Source organism: Paroedura picta, chromosome 5, assembly GCF_049243985.1.
Source record: "Paroedura picta isolate Pp20150507F chromosome 5, Ppicta_v3.0, whole genome shotgun sequence".
NCBI classification, from domain to species: domain Eukaryota; kingdom Metazoa; phylum Chordata; class Lepidosauria; order Squamata; family Gekkonidae; genus Paroedura; species Paroedura picta.
The window spans coordinates 43,047,657-43,073,011 of NC_135373.1; the positions used below are offsets into that span (position 1 = coordinate 43,047,657).

Genomic DNA, 25,355 nt, shown 5'->3' on the forward strand with positions numbered 1-25,355 from the left:
TGGAATGCCATTGATTTTGGTTAGTTTAGACAGAAGTAACTTTGTGTACGATTGTATTGTCAGAGTTCTGGTTACTGTGGCTGTTTTACTTATTGTTTTCATTGAGAAATATACATTGCCTTGAAGTCCTGAAAAAGAAATACATGAAATAACAAAAGTATCCATAAATATGCCAGGGCGTGACATTGTTTTCTGTTACTATCTACCGCCTTAAAAAAAACATCCTTTTCTATTTACTTAATTTTTGATATTCAGGAATCTGAAATGTTTTTTTAAGCCTGTCTTGGTAAGCTTCTGCCCCGTTCTCTAAAATCATTGCGTTAATTACATGTCTTGTGAGAATGGATGAGATTACAGAGATTGGAAAGACAGTTAGAGGAATGAATAATTTGAATGACGATTCTTGAGGTGCTAACCCTGGTGTTAGAGACACACCTAGGTGAAATTAACTCTCATTTTCTAAGCTGTTTTATTTGCACAAAATTGCTTTCATCAAGGGAATCCACTTGTATGTGTGTAGTTCCTTATTTGGGAGATGCTGTTGCAAAGGCAAGTAATTTGTTCAGCATCGAGGGTCACATTGAAAATGTAAATTAATTTAATTGGAGAACCACAGATGATTTGTGAATCTTCTAAGCATAATTTGAGTGAATATGGCAGATGTCAGATCATTTGAAGGGGAGAGTCTGGTTTAATTAGGATTTCCTGCCAAAAACTGAATGACCAAGAGGGTTGATGTTGCGAGTCCCATATGGTCAAAATCGTAACTTTAGTCCCTTAAAATCCATAGTTGGACCCTGAAAACGTTTGAAAACATGACAAATGTTTGGGCTATTTATCTGCCTGTACCTGACTGCAGATGGTCACCTTATAAGGATCCCTTGCAAAGGTGAGGACTCTAATGGAAGATAAACTACCAGAACAGTAGGTGGTTTCAGAGGGTTAATTTGTTGTTCTGTGGTAGAATAGCAATTCTAGGAGAGACCAGCAAGGTTATAAGCTTTCAAGAACCAAAGATCCCTTCATCAGATTTATTTATTTATTTATTTATTTGATTTATATACCACCCTCCCTGAGAGCTTTAAATCTTGATGCAATGGGACTCAAATCTAACCAAGCAGTAGGTTCTCAGTTAATCCAAAGTGTACCAGTGGCTAGGTTGGATTACATTGTGCTGCAACAGAGCAGAGATGGAGGATTGAGCTGCATGTATGGATACATGGACCGATGAATGTGTAAGTTGCTCACATAGGGTCACAGTGGCTGATTCTGCGTGGACTGTAAGGTCCCGGGCGGTGTCTGTTTTGAGAGCCAGTTTGGTGTAGTGGTTAGGAGTGCGGACTTCTAATCTGGCATGCCGGGTTCGATTCTGTGCTCCCTCACATGCAACCAGCTGGGTGACCTTGGGCTCGCCACAGCACTGATAAAACTGTTCTGACCGGGCAGTGATATCAGCGCTCTCTCAGCCTCACCCACCCCACAGGGTGTCTGTTGTGGGGAGAGGAATGGGAAGGTGACTGTAAGCCGCTTTGAGCCTCCTTCGGGTAGGGGAAAGCGGCATACAAGAACCAACTCTTCTTCTTCTTCTTGACCTGGGGCTAATCCCTGTGTTCGTATAATGATGATAGGCTGCCGCCCTGCCAGGCCTAGTGTGGATCAAGTCCCAGAGGCCTCATGCTTCCTGTTCCCTTTTGGTGCTGTAGGAGCCAAGCCCATTAGGATAAGAAAGCCTGGCTCCTCCCTGCCCTACGGCAGCCTGCAGAAGACAAACAGTGCCCTAGATGGCTTCGTGGCGTATCCTGGCAATGCAGGGCAGACCATGGCATTGTTTGTTTAATTTTCAGGAAGGTGGGATTACATAGAATGCAGTTCCACTGCCCAGCAAACTACAACTACCCCCACCACCCCCACAACCCCATGCAGCAGAACCTACCTGCCACCACTGTATTTTCCAGGGGGACTCCTTTCAGGGGGACACTGGCTTCCCAGCAGTGAAATGTGTCTCCTGTGGGGCACAGTATGCCATGGAGCATGCAGCTCCGCAGCAATGTACCGGCGGCAGCCTGGAATGGCGCTGCTGCTGTGGAATCGCTCAGTGACTGCCACTTCGCTTAGCTCTATTCTGTTTCTCATGACAGCAAAATCCAGAATATAAAAGATTTATGCAATCTGAAGAGTAACCGGAGTATGGTAAAACATTGCAAATTTGCCCTCACGTTTCCTTTATTTGGATAATTTGAATTCATGATGCTGAATTCAGCTTTTCTCTGTGCAAAGTCTAAATATTTATAGTGCAAATCAGGGTTTGCACCAACTTTGTATCTTTATTTATTTAAAAGACTTTAAGGCCACCTTTCCACCCTACTTAGTCTCCAAGGCAGTGAAAAATCAGAACAAATTTTAAAAAATACCTATGTGGAAAAACAAAAACTACAATTAAACAAAACATACACACATTTACACACAGTGCCCCCTGCCCCCAACAAAACTGATATACTCTAGGCATTAATAAATCCTGTATCTGGGATTTGGCAGCAGCGAGGAGAAGTAGTAGAAGAATTGGGAGGACAGGAACTTGGGACTTCATCTGCATGCTGAAAGCAGCAGCTGCTGTAACTCTTACCCTGCTTGAAGCATATTCAGTGGCCTGCAAATGGTGCTTTGCCATAAAAGCAGGTTTTAATTAGATTGCCATGTGGAGGGAGGGAGGCTTCTTCTATTGACAGATCATGGTTATTGTTATGTTAGAAGCACGATGGGTGCATATTGACATTTTTCATGCCATGGTGTTGTTAGCCACGGATATTTACATTATGTTTGGCTGCTTTTCTGTTCTATATAAAGAGTGCGGTATAGCATGCGTTCTCTTCCACAAGGCATCCAAATGTTATATGCCTGTTTACTCACTTTTTCAGGGCTGGAAAAATCCCTGCCTTATGGAGGTGTTGGAAGTATGCCTCCCAAGGCCTCTTTGTTTTTCCATCACATGCTCAGTCACAAAGTAATGCAGCAGACTTGTTCACTAGTGAATAGATGATGGCATGGAGTCAAAATGAAGTCTCAATACATGCTAGAAGTGATATTTTTAAATCAGCCATTTTGTTTTATGAAGGAGTGGTTTACCAGCACATGTTTCTCCTGAAGTAATAGGCTTACAGTCTTAAAACTACTGCACAGTTCAGGTGTATATGAGTAAGCCTTATGCCTGACCCTAGTCCCTTCCCTTTGCAGGGCCAGAACCCATTTGTGACTTCTGCATTGGCACAAGCTGTAGTGCAGTGTTCCATCTGAACTGCAAACCTGTGATTTGCGTTCTCGCTCCAATTTGGGATTGCAAATCATGATTTCTTAAAATCATGATTGGGAATCCTGGTCTGGAGGTTGAATGCAAACCCCACAGTTTAGTCACTTGGAGATCATGATAAACTAAGGGTTTATACCACTGGTTCTCAACCTTCCTAATGCCGCAACCCTTTAATACAGTTCCTCAAATTGTGGATTTTATGGACCCCCAACTATAATTTTATGTGTGAATTTTATGGGCCCCCAACCATAAAATTATGCAAGTTTTCTTTCACAGACATACAAACGCTCTATTTCGATCTACCCCGCAAGGCTGTTGTAGATCCCCCCCCCTGGCCAAGCTGCTTGCCCTGCCGCGACCCCTGTGAAAAGGTCCTTCGACCCTCAAAGGGGTCCTGACCCCCAGGTTGAGAACCACTGCTTTATACTAAAGGAAGTCAGTAATTGAATAGGTAAGGAGAGGGGTAGTATAAAAACTCATGGTTCATGCAGGCAGCGCCAAACCATGCCTGTGTTATTATGTGCAGAATACATTGAAAATAATATCAGGAGACCCTGGGCCATTTTCTCTCTTATGAAATTCTAAATGCAATAAGCTTAGTTTGCATCTGCATTGTCTCTTCTATACAGTCATGTAACTTACAGGAGCTGAATGTGTTCTCTGGATTCTACTGAAAACCATTGTGCTTGAGGGGATGTAAATATTCCATCTGTGGCATTATGTCAGTGATGCTCCATTCATACGTGCAAGTCATTGCTTGATGGCCACATTATATACAAGCTTGCGTGAACCAGCCTTTAGAAGAGCTAAAGGTTAATGGCTCTTAAGAGTTTTATAAAAATGTGCAAATTAAGAAGATGATAGAATGTATCTAGTACAACTGAGGCACCTTTGAATGGACATTATGACATCACTACCAAAAGATCCAACAGAATGAATCTGCCGTTAAACAAATTCCATGGATGATCGGTCCAGTAGATGCGTTTCTTAGGGAGGGTCATGAGAGGCTTCTCCCTGGAGTGAATCTCTGAAATGTTTCCCCCCGTTTTCTGTGACATGCAGACTAGAAAGGCTGAGGAGCTTATAAAGGTGTATCGAATGGATGGTCGCGATCCAAACAACCATGCAAGTAGACCACATGGCCAAGGGGACTTTGGACTTGGGGGTTTTGAACAATCACTTTCAATGCCCTGCAGCCAACTGCTTTTGTAATGGAATGGACTTCCCAAAGCTCTTTTGTGATGCAGCCCAGAGAGTCTGCAATTAGAAAAAAGTAGGAAGTTCCTCCTGGGTGGGGGCTAGGATTGCCAATCTCTAGGTGGTGGCTAGAGATCTCCTAGGATTACAGTTGATCTCCAGGTGACAGAGATCAGTTCACCTGGAGAAAATGACCACTTTGGAAGGTGGACTCAATGGCATTACCCTCCATTGAAGTACTGCCCCTCCCCAAACCCTGCCCACCTCAGGCTCCACCCCCCAAAGCTCCAAGTATTTCCCAACCTCAAACTGGCAACCCTAGTCAGGGTCCATCCCACGGACATTTCTAGAGGAACTCTTCAAATCCAGAGAATTAGTTTTGTTCTTGTTGCTGCCTACTGCCTTGGAGGAAACATTACACTCATAACTAAGCAAAACATACTCTGCAGTGTCTGTTAGGCAGAGGAAATCCCCCTAGCCTGCCCTGTTTCCCAGAGATTATGGTATTCTGACTGTAATATAGGGATTATAAAGAAACAGATTATTGAAATGGGAACAGAAAAATGTATGTGATATGTCTATATTTATTGAGTATTTTTCTGGAATGTTTTGAAAGGGACAGCTTCTTAAGCGGACTCTGTAAAGCCTGACCTAAACTTGATTTAAAAAAAATCTTGGTCAAAGCCCATCACTACTCTCAACATGGTTGAATTTCTTTAAATGATAAAAGGAATGATGGTAGCTGCTTTGGATCCCTATTGGGGAAAAAAGCAGGGCATAAAGGGAGTGTTGTTAGTTTGTTTCTGTTGCAAATACTGTGGTCTATTTAGTTTCCCCCCTTAAATATATGTGTGTTCTTTATTCTTTTTATATGCAGGGGTTTAGTGCAGCCTTTTCCAACTTGTTTACCATTGAGAAGCCCCTGAAACATTCTTCAGGCTTTGAGAAACCGCAGAAGTGGTGTGATTGTGCAGAATATTGTTGGGAAGCATAGCTATGTACATGCCCACCAGGGTCCCCTTCCCTTCCCACGACTTCCAGGCCCATAATTGGCCATTGGGGGGGGGGGTCAAGATGACCATATATGGTCCTATCACCCAATAAATATTTAGCAAATTTTAAAAACATATTAAAAATTAATTAATTCCCACCCATTCAGGAAACCCTTCCAATGCCTGGTTTAGTGTGACACTAAAATATTCTGCATGTTCTCCTTTTGTCAGAGTAGAGATGGGGGCATGAGAAATAGCATGGTAGCTGATCATTCTGCAGCAGCCCTATCTTTTCCTGTGCCGCCAGCCTACCTTGCAGAAATTGGACAGGTGAAATGTTGCCTAGTATGGTCATTAAATGATGGCAAAAGCACCATTCACTTAATTTCTGTCTGTCCAGCTGCTATTAAAGGTGTAGGGACAGGACTGAAAAATCCTGGGCAACAAAGCTTACCAGGCCTCCTGCTCTCTTCCCTTTGTCCCCACCATTGCTCAGCATAATAGAGGGGGCGGGATGGAGAAAAGCCTTGTGCCAGTGATGCAACATAACTTCCGACAGACTTGGAAATGATGTCAACATGATGCTCTAGGAACTTCCTATAACTATGTTAAAATCCCCTGTCCCCACCCCCACCCTCTCCTGCCAGTTGTCAGTGCTGGCAACTTTACAACGGCAGTCTTGGTTGTTCATAGCCCTGTTCGAACTTTCTAGTGAACACACACATATATATGTGTGCATCTGTCTGTAAGCCAACATGGATCCCTGTTACAAATGAAAAAGTATTCACTGTGTAGATAACTGAGTGGTTTCAGTTACACATTTATTTTTTTACATGCATCAAATGTAAAAGGAGAATTACTTAAAGAAAAATGTGTGCCTGGATCATATGTATGTTCATGGTCATGTGTGAACAGAACTAATGTATTTGGTATATATTTGCAAGCTATGATATAGAGCAGGGGTAGTCAAACTGCGGCCCTCCAGATGTCCATGGACTACAATTCCCAGGAGCCCCCTGCCAGCAAATGCAAATATAGAGTGTGTGTGTTTTTTTAATTTCACCTTATCACCTTACATTGGCAAAGAGCTAACTTTTTCAAAACGTTTCGAGTGTTATATGTAAACTCACATTCCCAAAGCAAGCCATTGTTTGGCAGGGTTCATTCATTTGAATGACGGGAGTGGGTGGGCGGGTGTGAATAAATTTTATTTCTTTTTTTCTGCAAGTTGGGGGGAATCTTGCTTTAGTTCTGAATGTGCATTGGCTGTGTTCCTCAGCATAACTGGTGTGCTTGAACATACTAGAGGATATTATTGGAAATGAATCCTGAGGAACACGTGACCTTTTTGTCCCAACTTTTTTTTATTGAGTCAAAATCAGGGATGAGCTTTCAGGCGGCTGGAACGGCTGATGCTGCTAGGGGGCTCTCCAGTTCCAGCAAAGCTCTTTTGAGTTCACAACTCATGCAGACTTACCTTCTTAGCAGCTCTCTATGGCTCTCCTGACCTCTAGGGGTTCGCTTCCTGTTGGAAGTGCTTCTTTTCCTGCAGCAGGTATATGCAGCAGGCTGGCTCTTTGTTAGCCAGTGCACTCTTCTCCCTCCCTAGATGCTTCGAAGGTAGGAATCGGTGAGCTGCTTTTATGAGCCTGTAAACTTAATCCTGGGAGGGGGCTCCCAGGAGAGCTGCAGTTCTCCCCCCCCCCCCAGCTGAACAATGTTTCCAAAACCTGGGAGGGGCAGTGAGATTGACTTTGGTGGCTCACTCCCTGCCCATCCCCTTCCAGATGGTGTTTCTGTGTGCCCCAGGCGTAGGGAGCAGTTTCTTCACACCCACCCCACTGACAGATATCTCAGATTTTAATGGCACAGCCAGTAAAATCTCAGAAATTATTTGTCCACCCCCCTGATAAACTTGCAGGCATTCTACATAAAAGTTTTTAAAGATTAGGACATTGTTGGTAAAAGTTCTGTAGATTGTATAAGATGTATTGTTATTGTTATAAAAATAACAAGGACAGGCTCGTAGAATGACAAAGAAAAGCAAATTCTAAAAGGCAGCTCGGTGTGAAAAGTTACTTTAGTAAATTTGTGGTGACTGCTGATTTTTTATAATAAATTCAAATGGGCACCTTGTCTGTTCATGTTGCAGAAAGCAAAAAAAAAACTAAATTTGAAAAGTCTGGATGTTATAACTGTGGCAGCCTACTGATTTTATTGTATATATATATATATGTATTTTTAATTTTGGCTTGTTTTAGGATGCTCAAGGTAGGTAATATGTTTTTAAAAGAGAGAGCGCACAAAATGAAAAGATGTTAATTAAAATCCTGGATATGAATATTAATTATTGTCTTTATTGTATAGCATTTCCCCCCCTTTGTGACCTGAGTATTATATTTGTAATCCTAGAAGAATCCTATAATATTATTGAATCTTTACAGCAGGTAGGTGTCCAAAAAACGCAAGATTCCCAAAGACATGGGCTGAGACAGAGGTTTGAACTGGAGATAGGGTTACCAACAAGCCTGGAGAAAAATATCCATTCCCTTTAGTAGAAGCTGATGATGGGCTACTACTAACCGCCACACAGTGAAAAATTTCAGCTTCCCATTTCCACACATTGGGCCTCTGTTAAAGAGACAAGGCATTTTTTTCCAGGCTCACTGCCAGCTCTAGCTGGGGATTACCTTCCTTGGAAGTCCCTTACTTGACCAAGCGTTAGCCAGCGGAGTCTGAAGTTCAGCTACCAAAAGCAGTTTAAACCGAGATGTCGTCCTTTGCTTGCAGAAGATGACTTGGCTGAAACGTGAAGGAACCCTTGGGAAATTGTTGAGGTGACTGCCATGAATCGGGGGGAGAGGGCAGTGTAAGGAGTGCAGTAGGGCTCGGGGAAGTGTGCTGGCTCTGAGGAACACTGACTTCAGAGGTCAGGGCTAGCTGCTCAGAACCTGTTTCTGTGAACGTTACACGTGCAATGGCAGGAGGGACATCATGGTGGAATGCTTTGGCCTGCTCCCAACACTCATGCATTATCTTGAAGGAATCGAAGGTACAGAGAAGTGTATGCATCTCTCCATGTGGGTTGAACCCTGGGAAAAGCAGGTTTCCTAGTCACAGGGAGAGTGACCTACATGTACCATTGTTACTATGAGTTGGGAAAATTCGGGAGATTTTGGGGTGGAGAGCAGGGCTTGGGGACAGGAAGGACCTCAGCAGGGTGGAATGATACAGAGTTCACCCTGCATAGGATATCTGTTGCCTGGAGATGAGTTGCAATTTCAAGAGATCTCCAGGCACCTCGTGCATTTTGGCAACTCTAACCATTGTGCATGCATAGGGCTTTCATGCACCTTTTTGTGAAAAGAGTATTCTGTCTTGCTGGACTGTTGGGTGTGAAAAGGAAGAAATGTGTCCCAAAGGCCATAAGAAGCCAGGGCAGATCCTAATCCTGTGCATTCATCATTTCTTATGGCTCATTCCTGTTAAGGAAAGTCACCTAGTCCTTGCTGGGTTTAATATAAATGTCTGTGAGTACAGTATTGTTACTGATTTTTTTTGCTGCAGCCTGGGGCAAGTGCAGTTACATTCTCCACTTTTATTTTGGTAGGTGGGGTTAAATCAGTGGGATGGTGATCATTTTATTTTCATGCTTCAGGCAAAAGGGTGTGTTAATTGTTGAAACTTTACAGGGGCTGTTCTCTTATGTTTGTTAGATTTGTGGGTTGGGTTCATATTGCCCATAGGAACCTATACTGAAAGCCAAATGGGGACATCAGATACCTTGCTTTATTCAGACTCTTTCCACCTTTTTGACCTCAAATCCTGGCTTATCTTCCTTGGCTTAAATTCATTCCTCTAGTGAAATGATTTAGTATATGCAGTTCACATTTGCTCCCATTCCTGACCCCCCCCCCATCCTTAAAATCAGGGACCCATCTCTTTTTATAAAATTTTGTAAAACGTTATTTATGTGGGTAGTGCTTTCTAAGTTGTGGTTGGGCATGGTGTCTGAGTGAGGGCTCAATAGAATTTGGAATGTTTTGAATAGGAAGAGGGAGGCAGAAGATGAAAAGGAGATAGAAATGGAAGGGAAGGTGATTAGCAGGCAGAAACTATGCTTTACAGAAGAGAGCTGAACTCTGCACAGGGTCTCTATCCAGATCCTACTCAGATTACCCAGTGATGTTTACAAAAACTTACTCATATTATGAATGCCCTTATTTTTGATCACAAATTGTATGAATTATAAAAAGAAAGTATTTCTTTGCTGGTTCTTAATTTAAAAGTTCACTTCCTCCTGTATGAACTTGAATCTGCCCCACAATGTTAAGTTTTGCATCACTGAGGCCCTTCTTGGTATTCCTTCACTTTCTGAAGTTGTGGGGCATCATGACTTTTTCTGCAATGATACTGTCCAACTTGTGCCTGATTTATTAAGTTTAAGGTGTTAGATTAAACATTTTCTACCCGGACTTTGGATTTTGTTTGTTCTTTATGAGTATGTCCTATGCTCTGGAATTATACATTTTACTCTTGAACCAGTATATAGTCTGTTATTGAATTTTTGGATTTTAATTCTTTGTTGGCTTTATAGTTTGTAATTAACCACTCCGGAGTCTGGAAGAAATCTTTTAAAGAATAAATAGAATCTTGTTTTATTTTTGTTTCCACTGAGAGCTGGGAAAGAGGGAAGGGTTTTTGTTTTACATAAAATAACCAAAATAATGATGTGATTCCCCCCCCCCCCCCCCCGATTGCAGTTTGAAGACAAAACTGATGCAGTTTTCGGAAACCTGGGTGAAAAACGTAAGCACTGGTTTCATTCTTTCCTTTAAACATATTTTTGTGAATTAAAGCTATTGTCCCTGCGTCAAGATAAGAATCATACAGTTGGGAGGAGCCATACAGGCCATCTAGTCCAACCCTCTGTTCAGTGCAGGATCAACCTAAAACATCCAGGATATGTAACTGCCTAGCCATAAGTATCTGCCTAGCTTAAGAACTGCAGTGAGGAGAAGCTTGCTATCTCCTTAGGTAGCCTGAACTACTTTGACTTGTGCAGTTTTCCCTCCTGGTAAGTAGCCAGAACCATTCTCCACGTAGTTTAAACCCATTATTGCGGGACCTGTCCTCTGCTGCCAGCAGGAACTATTCCCTGATCTCCTCTAAGTGGCAACCTTTCAAATACTTAAAGGGAGCAATCATGTCCCCTTTCAACCTCCTCTTCTCCAGGCTGAATATTCCCAAGTCCTTTCCTCATAGGGCTTAGTCCCCAGGCCCCAGATCATCCTTGTTGGTCTTCTCTGTACTTTCTCAATTTTGTCCACGTTCAGTTTGAAGTGAGGTCTTCAGAACTGCAGACAGGTGTGATCTGACCAGTGCAGTATACAAGGGGACTCTCACATCTTGTCATTTTAATTGTGATGCATCTGTTGATACTGCCCAAGACTGCATTCACCTTTTTTACCTCAGCATCACGTTGTATCTTCTTATTTAGCCTACAGTCCACAAGTATCCCCAAGATCTTATTCACACACACACTGCTACCCAGAAATGTATTTTCCATCCAGTATGCATGCTTCTCGTTTTTGAGACCCAGATCTAGAACTCTGCACTTATCCTCATTGAATTGCATCTTCTCATTTCCAGCATGTTCAGATCTCATTGAACTCTGTCTCTGCCTTCTGGAGTGTTCACTCCTCCTAATTTGGTGTTATCTGCAAATTTAATGAATACCCACCCCTTCTCCAGATCATTGATAAAAAAGTTGAAAAATATCAGACCCAGCACCCAACCTTGTGGCACCCCACTGCTCACCTCCCTCCGATCTGATGAAACACAATTTGGGTGAGGTTCCCTATCTACCTAACTATCCGAAAATCCAGTCTGCGGTCCTCCAGTTTACCCAACATAACATAATGGAGAACCTTGCCAAAAGCCTAACTGAAATCCAGGTAAACAACACCAGCTGAGTTTCCCAATCTAGTAAAACCGTCACTCAGTCAAAAAAGGAAATCAGGTTAGTTTACCAGGACCTGTTGGAGATAATTTTGTGCTGACTTCCCCATATCACTACGTTGTCCTTCAGATGTTTGCAAATTGCCCCCTATAATATTTGCTCCATTATTCCCCTTCCAACAGAGGTCAGATTCACCGGCCTGTAGTTCTTACTCTGGAATGTCAAATTCACTGTATAGTTGCATAGATACATAACATATATCTGACAAAGAGAGCTTTGACTTCCAAAACCTCCCTTTCAGAAATCTTGTAGGTCTCTACAGTGCTGTGCACTCAAATTTAGTTGTTCTAGTAGAAACCAGCATAGGTACCCATCGAAACTATACATGAAATGTGTAATTAATAACAGCATGTACAGTTATGCTGTTGGGCATATTTATGGAATTTAAAAGTATAAATGCCTTACAGTGCAATCCTAAGTGGAGTTATACTCTTGTAGGTCAGAAGGCTGCATATGCTGAGCAAAAGTGCAGATATAGTCAGTACCCGATGTGGCCTTAGCGCATGTATCTTAATTTTTGCTATCTGAGAGGTTGAACTTTGGAAACAAATGTTCTAGCACCCAAAAGAAAATGTATTATTATTAGTATCCTTTATAACATTGAAAACACATTTCTTTAATAATACGTTATCAAACATATAACTTATTAATTGTTGCCCAGGATATTCACATTCAAACTCTAAACATAATCTATAAAATATGTTTAAAGCAGTGTACTTAAATTATGTAATTCCATAAATTGTCCTATATTAAAAATCATATTACACATTCTGATTTAATAAAACTTTGTCTTGAAAAGTATTTGTCCCATACCCAAAAGAGTTTATTTTCATGGATCCACTCAATTCCCCAATTTTTCTATTAGGTAAAAAACACTGTTCAAGCCCAATAGCACTCTGCATAATACATGCACATAAGAGTCCCCTTCCACCCACAATGTATTCAGCCTCCTGTCTGCTTCCAGAATCGAAATGAGGGTGGTTTCTCAAGACCTCCAATTCTCCTCTGCTCTTCAGGTGTTGACCTTGTCCATACAGAAATGGCCGAGAAAACAGTCCATGGTCTAAGCCCTGCATTTGACAGCCTGCCCTACAGAATGCAGAACCGGACAAGCTCTACAAACTCGCTGCTGGATGACAGCGACTACTTCCTGAACTCTGGGGATCTTACAGGGATTCCTGTTGTTGGGAGTGATAATGAGGATGAACAGAACTTTGCCCCAAAGGATGGTCTCCCTTCTGCCATTCGCCCTGATGATAGCCGTGGAGACGGGCGGAGGGTTCGGGATCATGCTGTGGACAATGAGAAAGACTTGCAAATGCAAAACATGATCCAGAAGGACCTCTCTTCGCCCTTTGACAAAGGGCCCCCTGTATTTAAGCCCATTCGGAAAGATTTCAGCATAGCAAGAGATGACGGTAAGGAGGCTTTTTTGTCAAAGGAGAAAGCCAGAGAAGGACCTTTTCAAGAGCGGGATAAGCGCTTGGAGAAAGTGCCGAAGGAGTTGGATTCAAGATTGAAAAGCAGTTTCCTCGATAAATCAGGTAAGCGGTTGATTACTTGGAGTTGGGCATAGAACAAGCTCTTAAATCGGTTCCTGTTCATTTTATTATGTCTCGGGCAGGGAGTGGACCAGATCTGTCTGTCTCTCAGTCAGCTAGCTTTGTGAACCATTAAGGACAGTGGACTCCTTTGGTCTCACAGTAAGAACAACCTCTGCCCTGACCCAGATGGAACAGGCTGGCCCAGTCTTGTCAGATCTCAGAAATTAAGCAGGGTCCACCCCATTTAGTACCTGGATGGAATATGACTGAAGAAGTCCAGAGTTGCTATGCAGAGGCAAACCCATCTCTGTTCACCTGGTGCCTTGCAAGCCCCATAAAGGGTCACCATAAGTTAACTGTGACTTGACAGCACTTTCCACCACCAAGAACGGCCTCTAGTTAATATGTTAAACATTTGTGTACTGTTTCAAAAAATAGAAGTCAGAGCCCACCAAGGCCTGTTGGATAATTTTAATTTCTTCTGATACGGTCTTAATGTATAATACCCATAAAAGCCTCACCGGAGACTGTACACAAGTTCTGCAAAATTTTGCCAGAATTTTAACTGAATCTGCATTTTCCCCTCAGTTTCTAATCAAGTAGAAGAATCGCTACGGACACAGTTAGCACCACAAACACCAGACACTAATTTCAGGGTAAGTTGTTGCATTTCCCCCCCCCCCCCCTGCATAACATGGTGTGTTTGCTTTGGTGTAGGAGGGGCATAAGAACTTAATGGTGGTGATGACACTTCTGGCAGTGATTGGCTAAGCTGGTGTAAAGATATAGGAGTTCAAGGCAAGCAGATGGGTCCATTGCTATCATTGGTGGCTGAGGTGCTCAGGTCTTAAAAGAGAATGGTGTAGGAAAGGCAGAAGAAGTAGTGACCTAGGAAAGGAGGTGACAGATTGCATGATACAGACAGGGGACTTTCAGAAAGAGTGATGCATAGAGGATGACAGGAAGATTGGAAGGCAAAATTAGACATGTAGAACATCTGGACCTAATAGGTGTGCTGTTAGCTGAAGTTCCCAGTTTGATGTAAAACACCCAGCCAGTTTGTCCAAGTGCACTTCCTTCTGATTTATGCACCTTGCCTCATTATGCATATGAAATTTTAGCATCTCTTCGTCTGCAATGTCTTCTTTTTTAACATTGCTAGAAGAAGATTTTATTATTGAACACCTATAACTATTAAGTGGGAGGAATTAAGGAAATAAGGATTGTCTTCTGTAAGCATTTTTAATTTTAAAGGTACAAGCCAAAAAAGACTTTGCATCTTTGGAACTGATTTGAAAACCATAAAGACAAAGGAGCCAAATTGTATTTGGGGAGCATAATGTGTGTTCCCATGCATGCACTCAAACACAATTCTGATGGTTCTTGTATTCCAGGAGTCTAGCTACCCATTTGCTAACAAAGAATCTGTTGGTCAAGATCTTGGGAATTCCTACGCACCAAATATCAGAATAAAGGAAGAGCCTTTGGACAATGATTATGACAAGGCGCTGGCGCCTCAGCAGGGACTGCTGAACAAAATTAAGGATGAGCCAGAAAATACTGAGGTAAGAAGAGGCTGTACCACTGATACGGTGACTGCTGTGTTGTTCTATAACTTCCCCTCCCCCTTGAGTTTGACTTAAAACGGAGCCTGAAGGGGAATAGTTTGCCTTGGAGTCTTTTTGATATTATCACTATTGCATTCAGAGAGTCTTGGATCACATGTAGGACTTCCACAGATTTCCAGATAGGAGTCTCTCTGTCCCTCCCTCCCTCTCCCTTTCTCTCTTTCTCTCTCTCTCTCTATCTCTCTCACGTGAACGTGTACACCCCTCCCCCCAGCTTGTGCTGCAATCCCAAAGACCTCCTGAAATGCTTGTTTGGTGGGGGCGGGGTACCAGGAATATTTGGGGGGAGGGAATTTAGAGGATGGTGGAGGGGTGTTGGGTGTCACAAGAATCACTTCCTCTTACACTCATGGAAATCTATTGGATCACAGTCAGAGCTTCTAATCCTTAGTGTTTTCCCAGATTGCTCTCTGTATAACTTGGAGTTATGTATTGGGGTTGGGTGAGAATGTTGGATGGAGCCATGGGCAATGTGACTGATATTCTTGTTCTGCCCCAGGAAAGGAGAGTGTCATGGCAGGGTTCCTCCCCCCCCCCCCCCCCGGTGATCAAAACAGAGAAAGGTTCCAGGAGTTAGATATGGTTCAGAATCCAACATGGGTTGGGTGTTGCTAATCCAAGTGCTTGGAATTGATGTGTGTTTCAGGAATATGGCCGGCAGCCAAAAACTCAGGAAGGGGAGCTGAAGATCAGTGCTGTATTCTCGGTCAGCGGTAGCCCTCTTGGTAAGGACATGGAGACGCCAAAGGGGAGAAGGGTGTGGAATGGCAACCAGTGACCATCTTGTGTCACAAAGAGGTGACCCTCACCCCTTTCCTAAGGATTGCAATAACCATGGACTTTCTTCCTTCCTTCTCTTTTTTCGTGTAAGCTCCACAGCTGTCATCGGGTTTCCCTTCTAATGCCCCTCCTTCTGGCATGAACAAACTGCTTCCTTCAGTTCCAACTACGGCAGTTCGGGTTTCCTGTTCAGGCTGCAAAAAGATCCTCCAGAAGGGCCAGACGGCATATCAGAGGAAAGGATCCACTCAGCTGTTCTGTTCCACACTGTGCCTGACTGGATACACGGTTCCAGCCACCCGATCACCAGCTTCTACCAAGAAAACCTGTTCCAGCTGCTCAAAGTAAAGGCGCCTGTGGCAATGGTTGAAAAACTTGTGTGTCTTGTTGTAAAGTTGGCCACGTCTGAAGAAGAAAAGGGTGGAGGGATCGATGGAAGGGGGTCTCCTAGCCGGAGGGTCCCAGCTAGGATTGCAAGGCCCAGGAGGCCGTCAACAGGAAACATGGCTGGGAAACACTGGTGACAGCTTGACATGGCTCCTGGAAAAAACCCAGGAGGGATAACATGTCTCCAGCCCTGCTACTTGCCCTTTCAACCAGAGGTGCTGGGGATTGAGCCTGAGATCCTCTGTGCACAACGTACATACGTCTTGTGTCACAAAGAGGTGATCCTTTCCCTCACCCCTTTTAGTCTCCCTTCAGTAGACCTCTTCATGTGTTAGCGTGGACACATGTACAGCTTTTGTGTACATGCGTACCCTATCTGTAAGAAAGGGCCAGCACACATTTAATTTTATTTATACCCCATGTTTCTTGCTAGGACTCAAGGCAGGCGACGCAGTTAGAAGCAGCGCCATGAAATAGGTTGAGACACCTAATAAGCAATGTAGCAGGACTAGGATTGCAAATTAGAAACAGCGTAAAAGTATCAAAAACAATACGGTCTTCATGTAATATCCATTCAAACAAAGCACATCATAATATTACCCAAGTAGAAAATAATGTAGTAGGAGCAGGTTAGCATATATGATAGATGAGTAATATAGATCATAAACAGTTGTGTTGGCTCTGGATTCCTCTTATAAGAGTGCTTTCCTGACCCACTCTGCTATACTACAGCCGTATTCCCTTTTGAAAGATGCTTTCCTGTGTTTGCTTGACAAATGAACCCGGGGCTAGTACCTGTACCTGGGCAAATGTGTGAGTTTCTTTTAGCCCTTCAGGTGTGCATAAATCAGATGTCATATGAGAATTACTCCAACATAGGTATAAAGAAAGATCCAGTGTACTCTGTAACCAGATTGTATATGTGTTCCCTGTAACTTGTGAACTGGGCTACAATGTACATCGTTTTGTTTTATTTTAAGGAGGGTGGGATTTCAAATCCAAGACAAGCTGAAAAAACGACATCTTCCTTTTTTAACTTGTCCAGAGATATTCTCAATCCAAAGGATGTGATCACCGCTCAGTTTGACAACACGAACTCCAGCAAGGATTTCTGCAGTCAGTCGTGTCTTTCCATTTATGAGCTGAAAAGGAAGCCTGTTGTCACCATCCACACGAACAGCATTTCCACCAAGTGCAGCATGTGCCAGAAGAATGCGGTGGTAACGGAGTTTGCAAGCCAGGCGGTTGGGGCAGTGGGCGGGGTTCCTGGAGTGGCTCGGGCAACTTGGTGTTCAAATCCACGTATAGTCACAAAACTTCTTGAGCTGCCTTTAAAATCAGGTCAGTCTGCCTCAAGAAGACATGTTAAGGCTTTTTGCACTATCCCCAAACTCTGAAGCTGCAGCAAATGAAACTGAATTTCTGGTACCCAGTCCAGAATAGTCTTCATATCCAAAGAAGAGAGAGCCGAAATTTGGGGGTGGGGGTGGGGAAAGGATGAGAAGTATTCAGAGGGTGGAACGCATAAACCTCAGTACACAGTTCGGTTGAAAATAGAGTTTGGGAGGCAGGGTATGGGGGATGCTGGTAGCATGCATGCCAGGATGTAATTTCTGGGGAGAACCGGAAATTATTCCGCTCTAAAAATCATTGGGATCAGTACGGTAAATCATGGTTTCCAGTCATTCCTAGATCAAAATGATATCACTTCCAGGTTTTCCCCAGCAGTGGCAGATGTCACACTGAGTGCAATGCTGGTATTTTAAAACAGTTCTCTCCTGACAGTGCTTAGAGTAGCAACAAGCCACAAAGTTTGCCAGGGAACCCTAGTTGGAAGTCTGGGTTGGTGTTTGGCTTGGTCAGCATGAGGAGGAAGGCTCAAGAAGCACGTGGCCTTCTCAGAATGGATTAAAACCGAGACGGATGACATGAGTCTTTTAGACACAGCTGTTTGCTGAACAGGGAACAGGGTCTCCTGGTGGGACCAACTTTGTCTGCCCTCCCTAATCCCGTTTCCAGATTCGGCATGAGGTCAACTACCAGAATGTGGTGCACAAGCTCTGCAGCGATGCCTGCTTCTCCAAGTTCCGCTCAGCGAACAACTTGACCATGAACTGCTGTGAAAACTGCGGGGGCTACTGTTACAGTGCCTCGGGCCAGTGCCACATGCTCCAGATAGAGGGGCAGTCCAAGAAGTTTTGCAGCTCAACGTGTGTCACTGCGTACAAACAGGTTGGGTTTTCTCCTCCCTCTTTCTCACGTGGTTATTTTTTTAAACACAGGCTCCCATGTTCAGCCATGGGGAAAAGGGGAAAGAGCCCCAACACTTCCCGTGGCAGGCATGCAAGAAGTAGGATGGGCTGCCTACCTGTGGGGACGCTGTCCTTGGTATAATTGCAGCAATTCTCTGCTGAATGTTTATTTTTAAGTTACTTTTATTTATTTGAAAGTCTACCCCACTCTACCTTAACCTCAGCATTGGCTTCCAACGGGATTGTAAGACTGGAAAATGAGAGCAGTCAGGGTTGCTATGACAATAGAGAAGAACATCAGGGAAAGGCATCAGTCAAATTGTAGCAGATAGGGAATCAGACTGTGATCTGGGAGGATCTGGCTTTGAATCCTTATTCTACCATGGAGCTTAGTGGGTGAGTTTGTTATAGTCCAGGAGGGGGGGGGAGGCAAACTGTTTATCTCCAGATGTCCAAAGCAATCCTTTCCCATTTAAAGATGTAAAATTTCCCCAAAAATTTAACTCATGGGGTGGGGGATGCTTGTCCATTTTGTTTCTTTTCCCTAACAGAAATTTTGGGGAAAGCTGAAAAGTATGCAGTATTTTATCCTAAGCAGTCATCTCCTTCTTGGATTGATGTAACTCTGCTTAAGATTTTCTAGGCTCAAAACTGCAAATACTGTCAATGTGAGAGGGAGCATTAGAGCTGCAGACTGCGACACCTTACTCTACCTCAGCACATATGTCTTAGTTCTGGCCTGCTGAGAGGTAGGGAAGATAAAAGTTGAAAGCAGGAAATGCAAAAAATAGATATTCTATGGAGAGAAATTGCCTCTTGCAGTTGCTATAAGACTAGTGTATTTGGATATTGTAACAGTGAACTCTTTAATAATGCATTAGCATCCTACATGTCACAGCATGTAAATTGTTTACAAAATCAGTCACAGTATATCCATATAAACATGTTGCATAAGTCAAAAATATTCACAGGAGCTATATTTTAAAGCCAAAAGCAATTGGTTCTTGCTTAAAATTTTTCATACTGCACCTCTTGAGAGACCAGAGCTTTACCTTTAAGCCAGTGGTTCCCAACCTTTTTATCACCGGGGACCGGTCAATGCTTGACCATTTTACTGAGGCCCAGGGGGGGTAGTCTTTTGCCGTGGGACATTGCTGCTGCCTGAGCCCCTGCTCCACATGCTTTCCCACTGGCGCCTCTGACTTCCCGCCACCCGCTGGGGGGTGTTGCCAGCAGCAGCTGCGCAGTGCCACACCGAGGGGGAGGCCCAGCCATGGTGGTCTCTGGAGAGCAGCAAAGGTGAGCCGGCAGCAGCCAGGGAGGAGGACGAGGATGAGCTGCCGCCCGGTACCGACTGGTTCACGGACTGGTACCAGACTCCGGACCGGAGGTTGGGGACCACTGCTTTAAGCAATCATTAATTCCAAACAGGAAAAAAAAATATTGGAGTTTCTTTAGGTTAGAAAAACCAGGAAAGATTGGGGTGAGAGTGATGTACCCCGACCCCCATTTGTCTCCTGCCCGTGCACCTGCCTGGTGTTGGTCTTCTATCAGTCCCTTGGCCTCTTTCCAGGGATTCACGGGATACTTGAGATTTTGGCCTCATTGACATGAGATTCTTGGGTAGAAGTTCAGCTGGCTAAATTTTGTGCCGCCACCATAAAAATCCGATGTTCTAAAGTAGCATAATTTTAATTTTATGATGTTTTAAATTGTATTATATCAAGTGACCACATTATTTTGGTCTTTTATGTATTAACTTTGTCTAACTTGGTCTGAACGACTGTAATAAAGTTTGAACTGAACTGAACTGAAGTTCAGCAAAGGGATAACTGGGAGGATATTCTCTTCCCGATACAAATGGCGCTTTAGCAAGCTTCAAGCATGCTGTTCTTATTTTACGTGCATACTTGTTTGTGTCCTCTCTCTTAAACTTGTCCAGATGGCTACTTTGCAAAGTAAATGAACCTGTTTCTGCTCCCAGCAAAAGACTCTGTCACGTTCCTCTTTCCTCAGAAGTCAGCAAAAATCACTCCCTGCGCCCTGTGTAAATCCCTGAGGTCTTCAGCTGAGATGATTGAAAGCACCAACAACGTTGGGAAAACGGAGCTGTTTTGCTCCGTGAACTGTCTCTCGGCACACAGAGTCAAGATGGTCACGTCTTCAGGTGAGACGCAGCCTTTCCCTTTCCTTCACACAATGCTCTTCTGCAGTCCGAACATTTTTGCTATGCCTGCGTGTCTGGGTGTTCTTTTCTCCGACAGGTGTCCAGGTCCAGTGTAACAGCTGTAAGACCTCATCCATCCCTCAGTATCACCTAGCTATGTCGGATGGGAGCATACGCAACTTTTGCAGTTATAGTTGTGTGGTAGCTTTCCAGGTAGGGCTTGGTTTTTGTTTTTTAAACAGCATTATTTATGTATTTAACTTCATTTATATCCTGCCCTCTTCCCCATTGGGGACCCCAAATAGTTTATGCTGTCCTCCTCTCTTCACCATGATCACCTAGTGAGGTAGGGTAAGAGGTGAGTGTGGCTGGCCAAGGGTCACCCAGCAAGCTTCCATGGCAGAGCTGAGATTTAAATCAGTTCCTAGTTAGACACTCTACACCAGGGGTAGTCAAACTGCGGCCCTCCAGATGTCCATGGACTACAATTCCCAGAAGCGAATGCTGGCAGGGGCTTCTGGGAATTGTAGTCCATGGACATCTGGAGGGCTGCAGTTTGACTACCCCTGCTCTACACTTTCGATACTGTACTCTGGACAAATGGCAAGGGCTAGGCACGGCCATTGGGCATCTGGGTGCAAGCTGTTGGGAGTGGACTCAGTGGAACTTGGATTCGATCTTGCATAGGTGTGTGTTTCCACACATACCCCTTTTCTATCGCTTCTCTTTCATTTATTGTCATTTGTGAGTTTGTTAGACAGATCTCTGATAAAAGCATTCCAAGGAGTTTTCATGACTCAAGCCAGACTTTCTCAACCAGAGTTTCGTGAAACCCTGGGGTTTCTTGACGGCCCTGAAAGGGTTTCTCGAATGGATAGGAGTTAAATAATGTTGTATATATATTTAGAATGTTGTTAAACATTTATTGGGTGATATGACCATATATGGTCATGCTGACCCCCCCACCCTAGTGGTTAATGTTGGGCCTGGAGGAGGTGGGAACTGAAGAGGTGGACATGTACACAGGTATGTTTCCCAACCATAAGCTGCATGATTGCACCACTTCTGGGGGTTTCTTGAAATCTGAAGAATGTTTTAGGGGTTGCTCAATGGTAAAAAGTTGAGAAAGTCTGGCTTAAGCACTGACTTTCCTTGGCCAGAGACCACTTCCAGGATCTTTTCCAGGATCCTGATCTGGTGCAAAGGTAGATGGTGGTGGTAGAGCAGGGCTTATCCCCGCAACCGCTGACAATTGCTTTCTCGCCCACTCTACCAGAACTTGTTCAACAAGCCCGCAGGAATGAACTCCTCGGTGGTGCCCTTGTCGCAGGGCCAGGTGATCGTCAGCATCCCCTCGGGACCAACGGTTTCGGCAGCGGGCAGCACTACCTCAACTGTCTCCCCCAGCTCCGTGAGCAGCTCAGCTGCAGCCGGGCTCCAGAGACTCGCCGCCCAGTCCCAGCAAGTTACTTTTGCCCGCACAGTGGTCAAACTTAAGTGTCAGCACTGTAACCGCCTCTTTGCAACCAAGCCGGAACTGCTTGATTACAGGGTAATTAACATCTTTTGTGTAGGGGTGTGTGTGTGTGTGTGTGTGTGTGTGTGTGTGAGGGAGTGAAAGAGCCACACAAAGGGGGCACACAGAACCTGTAACCATTACCAGAAGCCCATGTACAGGCAGGACCCCTGATCCAAAAGGTAAAGGTAAAGGTATCCCCTGTGCAAGCACTGAGTCATGTCTGACCCTTGGGGTGACGCCCTCTAGCGTTTTCATGGCAGACTCAATACGGGGTGGTTTGCCAGTGCCTTCCCCAGTCATTACCGTTTACCCCCCAAAGATATGAGCTGTATAATTATGCAAATAGAACATTTGCATGATTTGTTCTACAGGGATCTCCTTTTTGTTGTCAGGATTTTGCATAATTTATTCTGGTTTAGTTAGTCAGGGGAGGGACCATGGATATAAAGACAGGATCAGAGGTGGATCAGACCAGTGGTCCATCTAGACCAGCATCCTGCCTCATATAGTGGCTAACCAGCTAATCTGGAGGGCCTGCAAACAGGGTGTGGAGGCCAAGGCCTTCCCCTGGTGTTGCCTTCTGACAATGGGATCCCAAGGTTAATTTCCTCTGAATGTGGAAGTTCCTTTTAGTTACCATGGCTAGTAGCCACTGATAGACCTTTCCATCCATCTGTCTAATCTTTTAAATCTCTCTGCTTGTGACCATTATTACATCCTGTGGCAACAGAGGACACCGAGGTCCCAGCCTTGAAGCCATTGGAGGCCCTGTTTCAGCTACTTTTCTGGCTTCTGGGTTTTCTGCACATTCTGCACATTACTTTTAAATGTCTTCACAGCCGCCCTGGCTAGAACTTTGCTTTGTTTAAATTTTAAATTCTCAGGCACTTAGATTCTGTGCCTGCTGCCACACTTTGTGCTCTCATGGAATCACAGCACACACAAAGCTTTGAAGGTGTGGGCATAGCCCTACTCCTGATAATGAAATGAAAATTGGGTGAATTTGAAGGCTTCCAAAAGAGGGGTGTGGTGGAATGTCCCCCTTCCTAAATCAAACAAATGTTGGAGGAGCCAGTTTGACCAAACAGTTCTCACCCAATTGCAGGGCAAAATGTTCCAGTTTTGCGGGAAGACCTGCTGCGATGAATACAAGAAGATAAACAGCGTCATGTCGATGTGCGAATACTGTAAGATCGAGAAGATTATCAAAGAAACGGTGCGGTTTTCAGGCATCGACAAATCGTTCTGTAGTGAGGGTAAGGAGGGGCAAGACCGGGTCATGTGTCAGGTGAACATTCAACCCAGCAATTTAAGACTGGCATGCTTTGGCGAGGGTGGTAAAATCTCTTGCTTTTGGGCCTCAGACCGTTTGTAAGGAGATGGATCTGGGATCCTCAAGGGGAAACAGTCTGACCCAAATTCTCGTGTTGCTTATTCCTTCTCTGAAACATCTTCCTCAGTTGCTGTCAGAGACTGGTAGGAGATGTTTCTACAGTATCCTCATTCTGGAGTGAAATTTTGCCATCCCTTGGCAGGGGGAGGAGAGAAATACCTCACTGCTGCAAACCACGAGTGCTGCAAACATAATGAAGCTGTCCTTCCTACTTTCCTTTTAAGATGGGGTGGGGGTTCCTTCTTCATTCACAAGAATGGTCTAGCAGCATAACATGTGTCCTTGCAACCCTGTGGTCATTTCTGTGACCTGGGAAGTACGCCAAGGTGTACGGACAGTCCCGTGCCCTGGATTTGTGATCTCCCTGCTCTGTGAAGAAAGGCGGTAGCTCAAGGCAGCTCCAGAACGACCTGCCCCTATGTGTATTTGCAACCAGATTTTCAAACTTTGTCTCTGCATCCGGGGTGACTGGAACCTTTTCACTTAAAAAAATATGTGCCCACATCCTCGAAGTGCCATACATTGTTGATAATAATAAGAGTAAGAGTAAGAGTAATTATTTTATTTTTATAACTCGCCCATCCCTGGTTAGCTCAGGGTGGGTAGCACCAAGAGTTAAAGCATTCGATATTTAATATAATACATATAACAATAAACATTAATTAAATTCTGTAATCTAGGTTTTGAAATTAATTCATAGAACAAAAGCCGTCTCTCCAATATAAGATGCTGCACTGTGCATCATAGCTGGTTTCTGAAAAATACCTTTAGGCTTTGTGTAGCAAAGGAGTTTCATTCCTGAAATTACTGTTCTGTTAAAACAGGGATGGGGTGGGTGGGTGGGGGGTTTGGTTACGTGCCTGCATGTAGGGGAGGATTATTCTTGCCAGGTTGCTCTTCGTTCTCCTTCCTGATGCAATTTTTTTTTGTTTGTTTTTAGGCTGCAAGCTGCTGTATAAGCATGACTTGGCCAAACGTTGGGGGAACCACTGTAAGATGTGCAGCTACTGTTTGCAGACGTCGCCAAAGCTGGTTCAGAATCACTTTGGGGGCAAAGTGGAGGAGTTCTGCTCAGAAGACTGCATGTCAAAATTCACGGTTTTGTTCTATCAGGTTAGCCACTCTGGAGATAAAATGTCTCCTGGTGTGTGTGTGGGGGGGGGGGGGGGAGTGGGGCTGTGTCTGCAATTCTGGGAACATAGTTTTTAGGTGGGATTTCCTAGCGGTGGCAGGACATGTTGTTTCCCCCTTAGACCATCATTAGGTGGTGGGGCATCTGTCTCCAGCTCTGATGTTCACTTCCAGTGTGGTTAAATTTATTACCTTTTAAAAGCAAGCAGTCTGTACCTGTTGTACCCACACTGCCGCCTGCATGGGAGGGTGACAGGTGAGGAAATCGAGAGTGTCACCTTCTAAAGAGAATTTCCTGCCTGTTCTCTCTGCCCTTCTTTCTGTCCTCTCTGTAGATGTCCAAATGTGATGGCTGCAAAAGGCAGGGGAAGCTCAGTGAGTCCCTGAAATGGCGAGGGGAGATCAAGCACTTCTGCAACTTGCTTTGCATTCTGATGTTTTGCAATCAGCAGTGCTCATCAGACCCACCCCCACCTCCACCGCCACCTCCGCCCCCACCCTCCCAGAACAACACAGGTATGAGAAGTTTCCATGCTTGAGAGCAGCTGCTGTGGGGCAGATTTTGAATCAGTGAATGTGTCACCCAGTGAACTTTGTGTGTGTGTGTGTGTGTGTGTGTGTGTGTGTGTGTGTGAGAGAGAGAGAGAGAGAGAGAGAGAGAGAGAGAGAGAGAGAGAGAGAGAAGAGAGAGAGAGAGAGAGAGAGAGAGAGAGAGAGAGAGAGAGAGAGGGATGCTCCAATTGCTGCTTCTAGCTGTCCATATTTTCCTGAAACTTACTTTCCTGAAATCTCTTTTGTGAAGCGGAATGCAGCCAGGCTACAGTATGGGGTCCTGTGAGTGGCCCAGGGTTATGTGAGCGTTTAGGTCAAATTATATTTTGGCGTTAGCTTGTGGCTTTTCTGCTGAAAAAATTGTCCATTCACATATGTTCAATAGGAATGTCTGGAATCTGAAATGCTTGAAGAAGTGTCCTTTAGTTCTGCCTTCGAGTTAATAGACAGTTCTGAACTTAAAGGTGGAAAACATTTTTAGAACTGT

At 44.2% G+C, this 25,355-nt stretch overlaps 1 protein-coding gene across 5 annotated transcripts in view; it reads left to right on the forward strand.

The window, feature by feature from the left end:
- Positions 1-25,355, forward strand: part of LOC143837552 (zinc finger MYM-type protein 4-like) — a 52,377-nt gene that overhangs the window by 11,647 nt on the left and 15,375 nt on the right. For 3 of the 5 annotated variants that reach the window (XM_077337528.1, XM_077337531.1, XM_077337529.1), the window contains exons 2-15: positions 10,257-10,302; positions 12,532-13,059; positions 13,648-13,715; positions 14,454-14,624; positions 15,334-15,412; positions 15,559-15,811; positions 16,900-17,074; positions 17,874-18,086; positions 20,123-20,273; positions 20,371-20,486; positions 21,550-21,825; positions 22,898-23,048; positions 24,126-24,298; positions 24,652-24,832. In XM_077337528.1, coding sequence (XP_077193643.1) covers positions 10,257-10,302; positions 12,532-13,059; positions 13,648-13,715; positions 14,454-14,624; positions 15,334-15,412; positions 15,559-15,811; positions 16,900-17,074; positions 17,874-18,086; positions 20,123-20,273; positions 20,371-20,486; positions 21,550-21,825; positions 22,898-23,048; positions 24,126-24,298; positions 24,652-24,832 — 2,581 coding nt within the window. Of the gene's footprint in view, positions 1-3,815; positions 4,430-6,766; positions 7,114-10,256; positions 10,303-12,531; positions 13,060-13,647; positions 13,716-14,453; positions 14,625-15,333; positions 15,413-15,558; positions 15,812-16,899; positions 17,075-17,873; positions 18,087-20,122; positions 20,274-20,370; positions 20,487-21,549; positions 21,826-22,897; positions 23,049-24,125; positions 24,299-24,651; positions 24,833-25,355 lie in introns of those variants that run through there. The other 2 variants (XM_077337527.1, XM_077337530.1) reach the window with 2 other exon arrangements.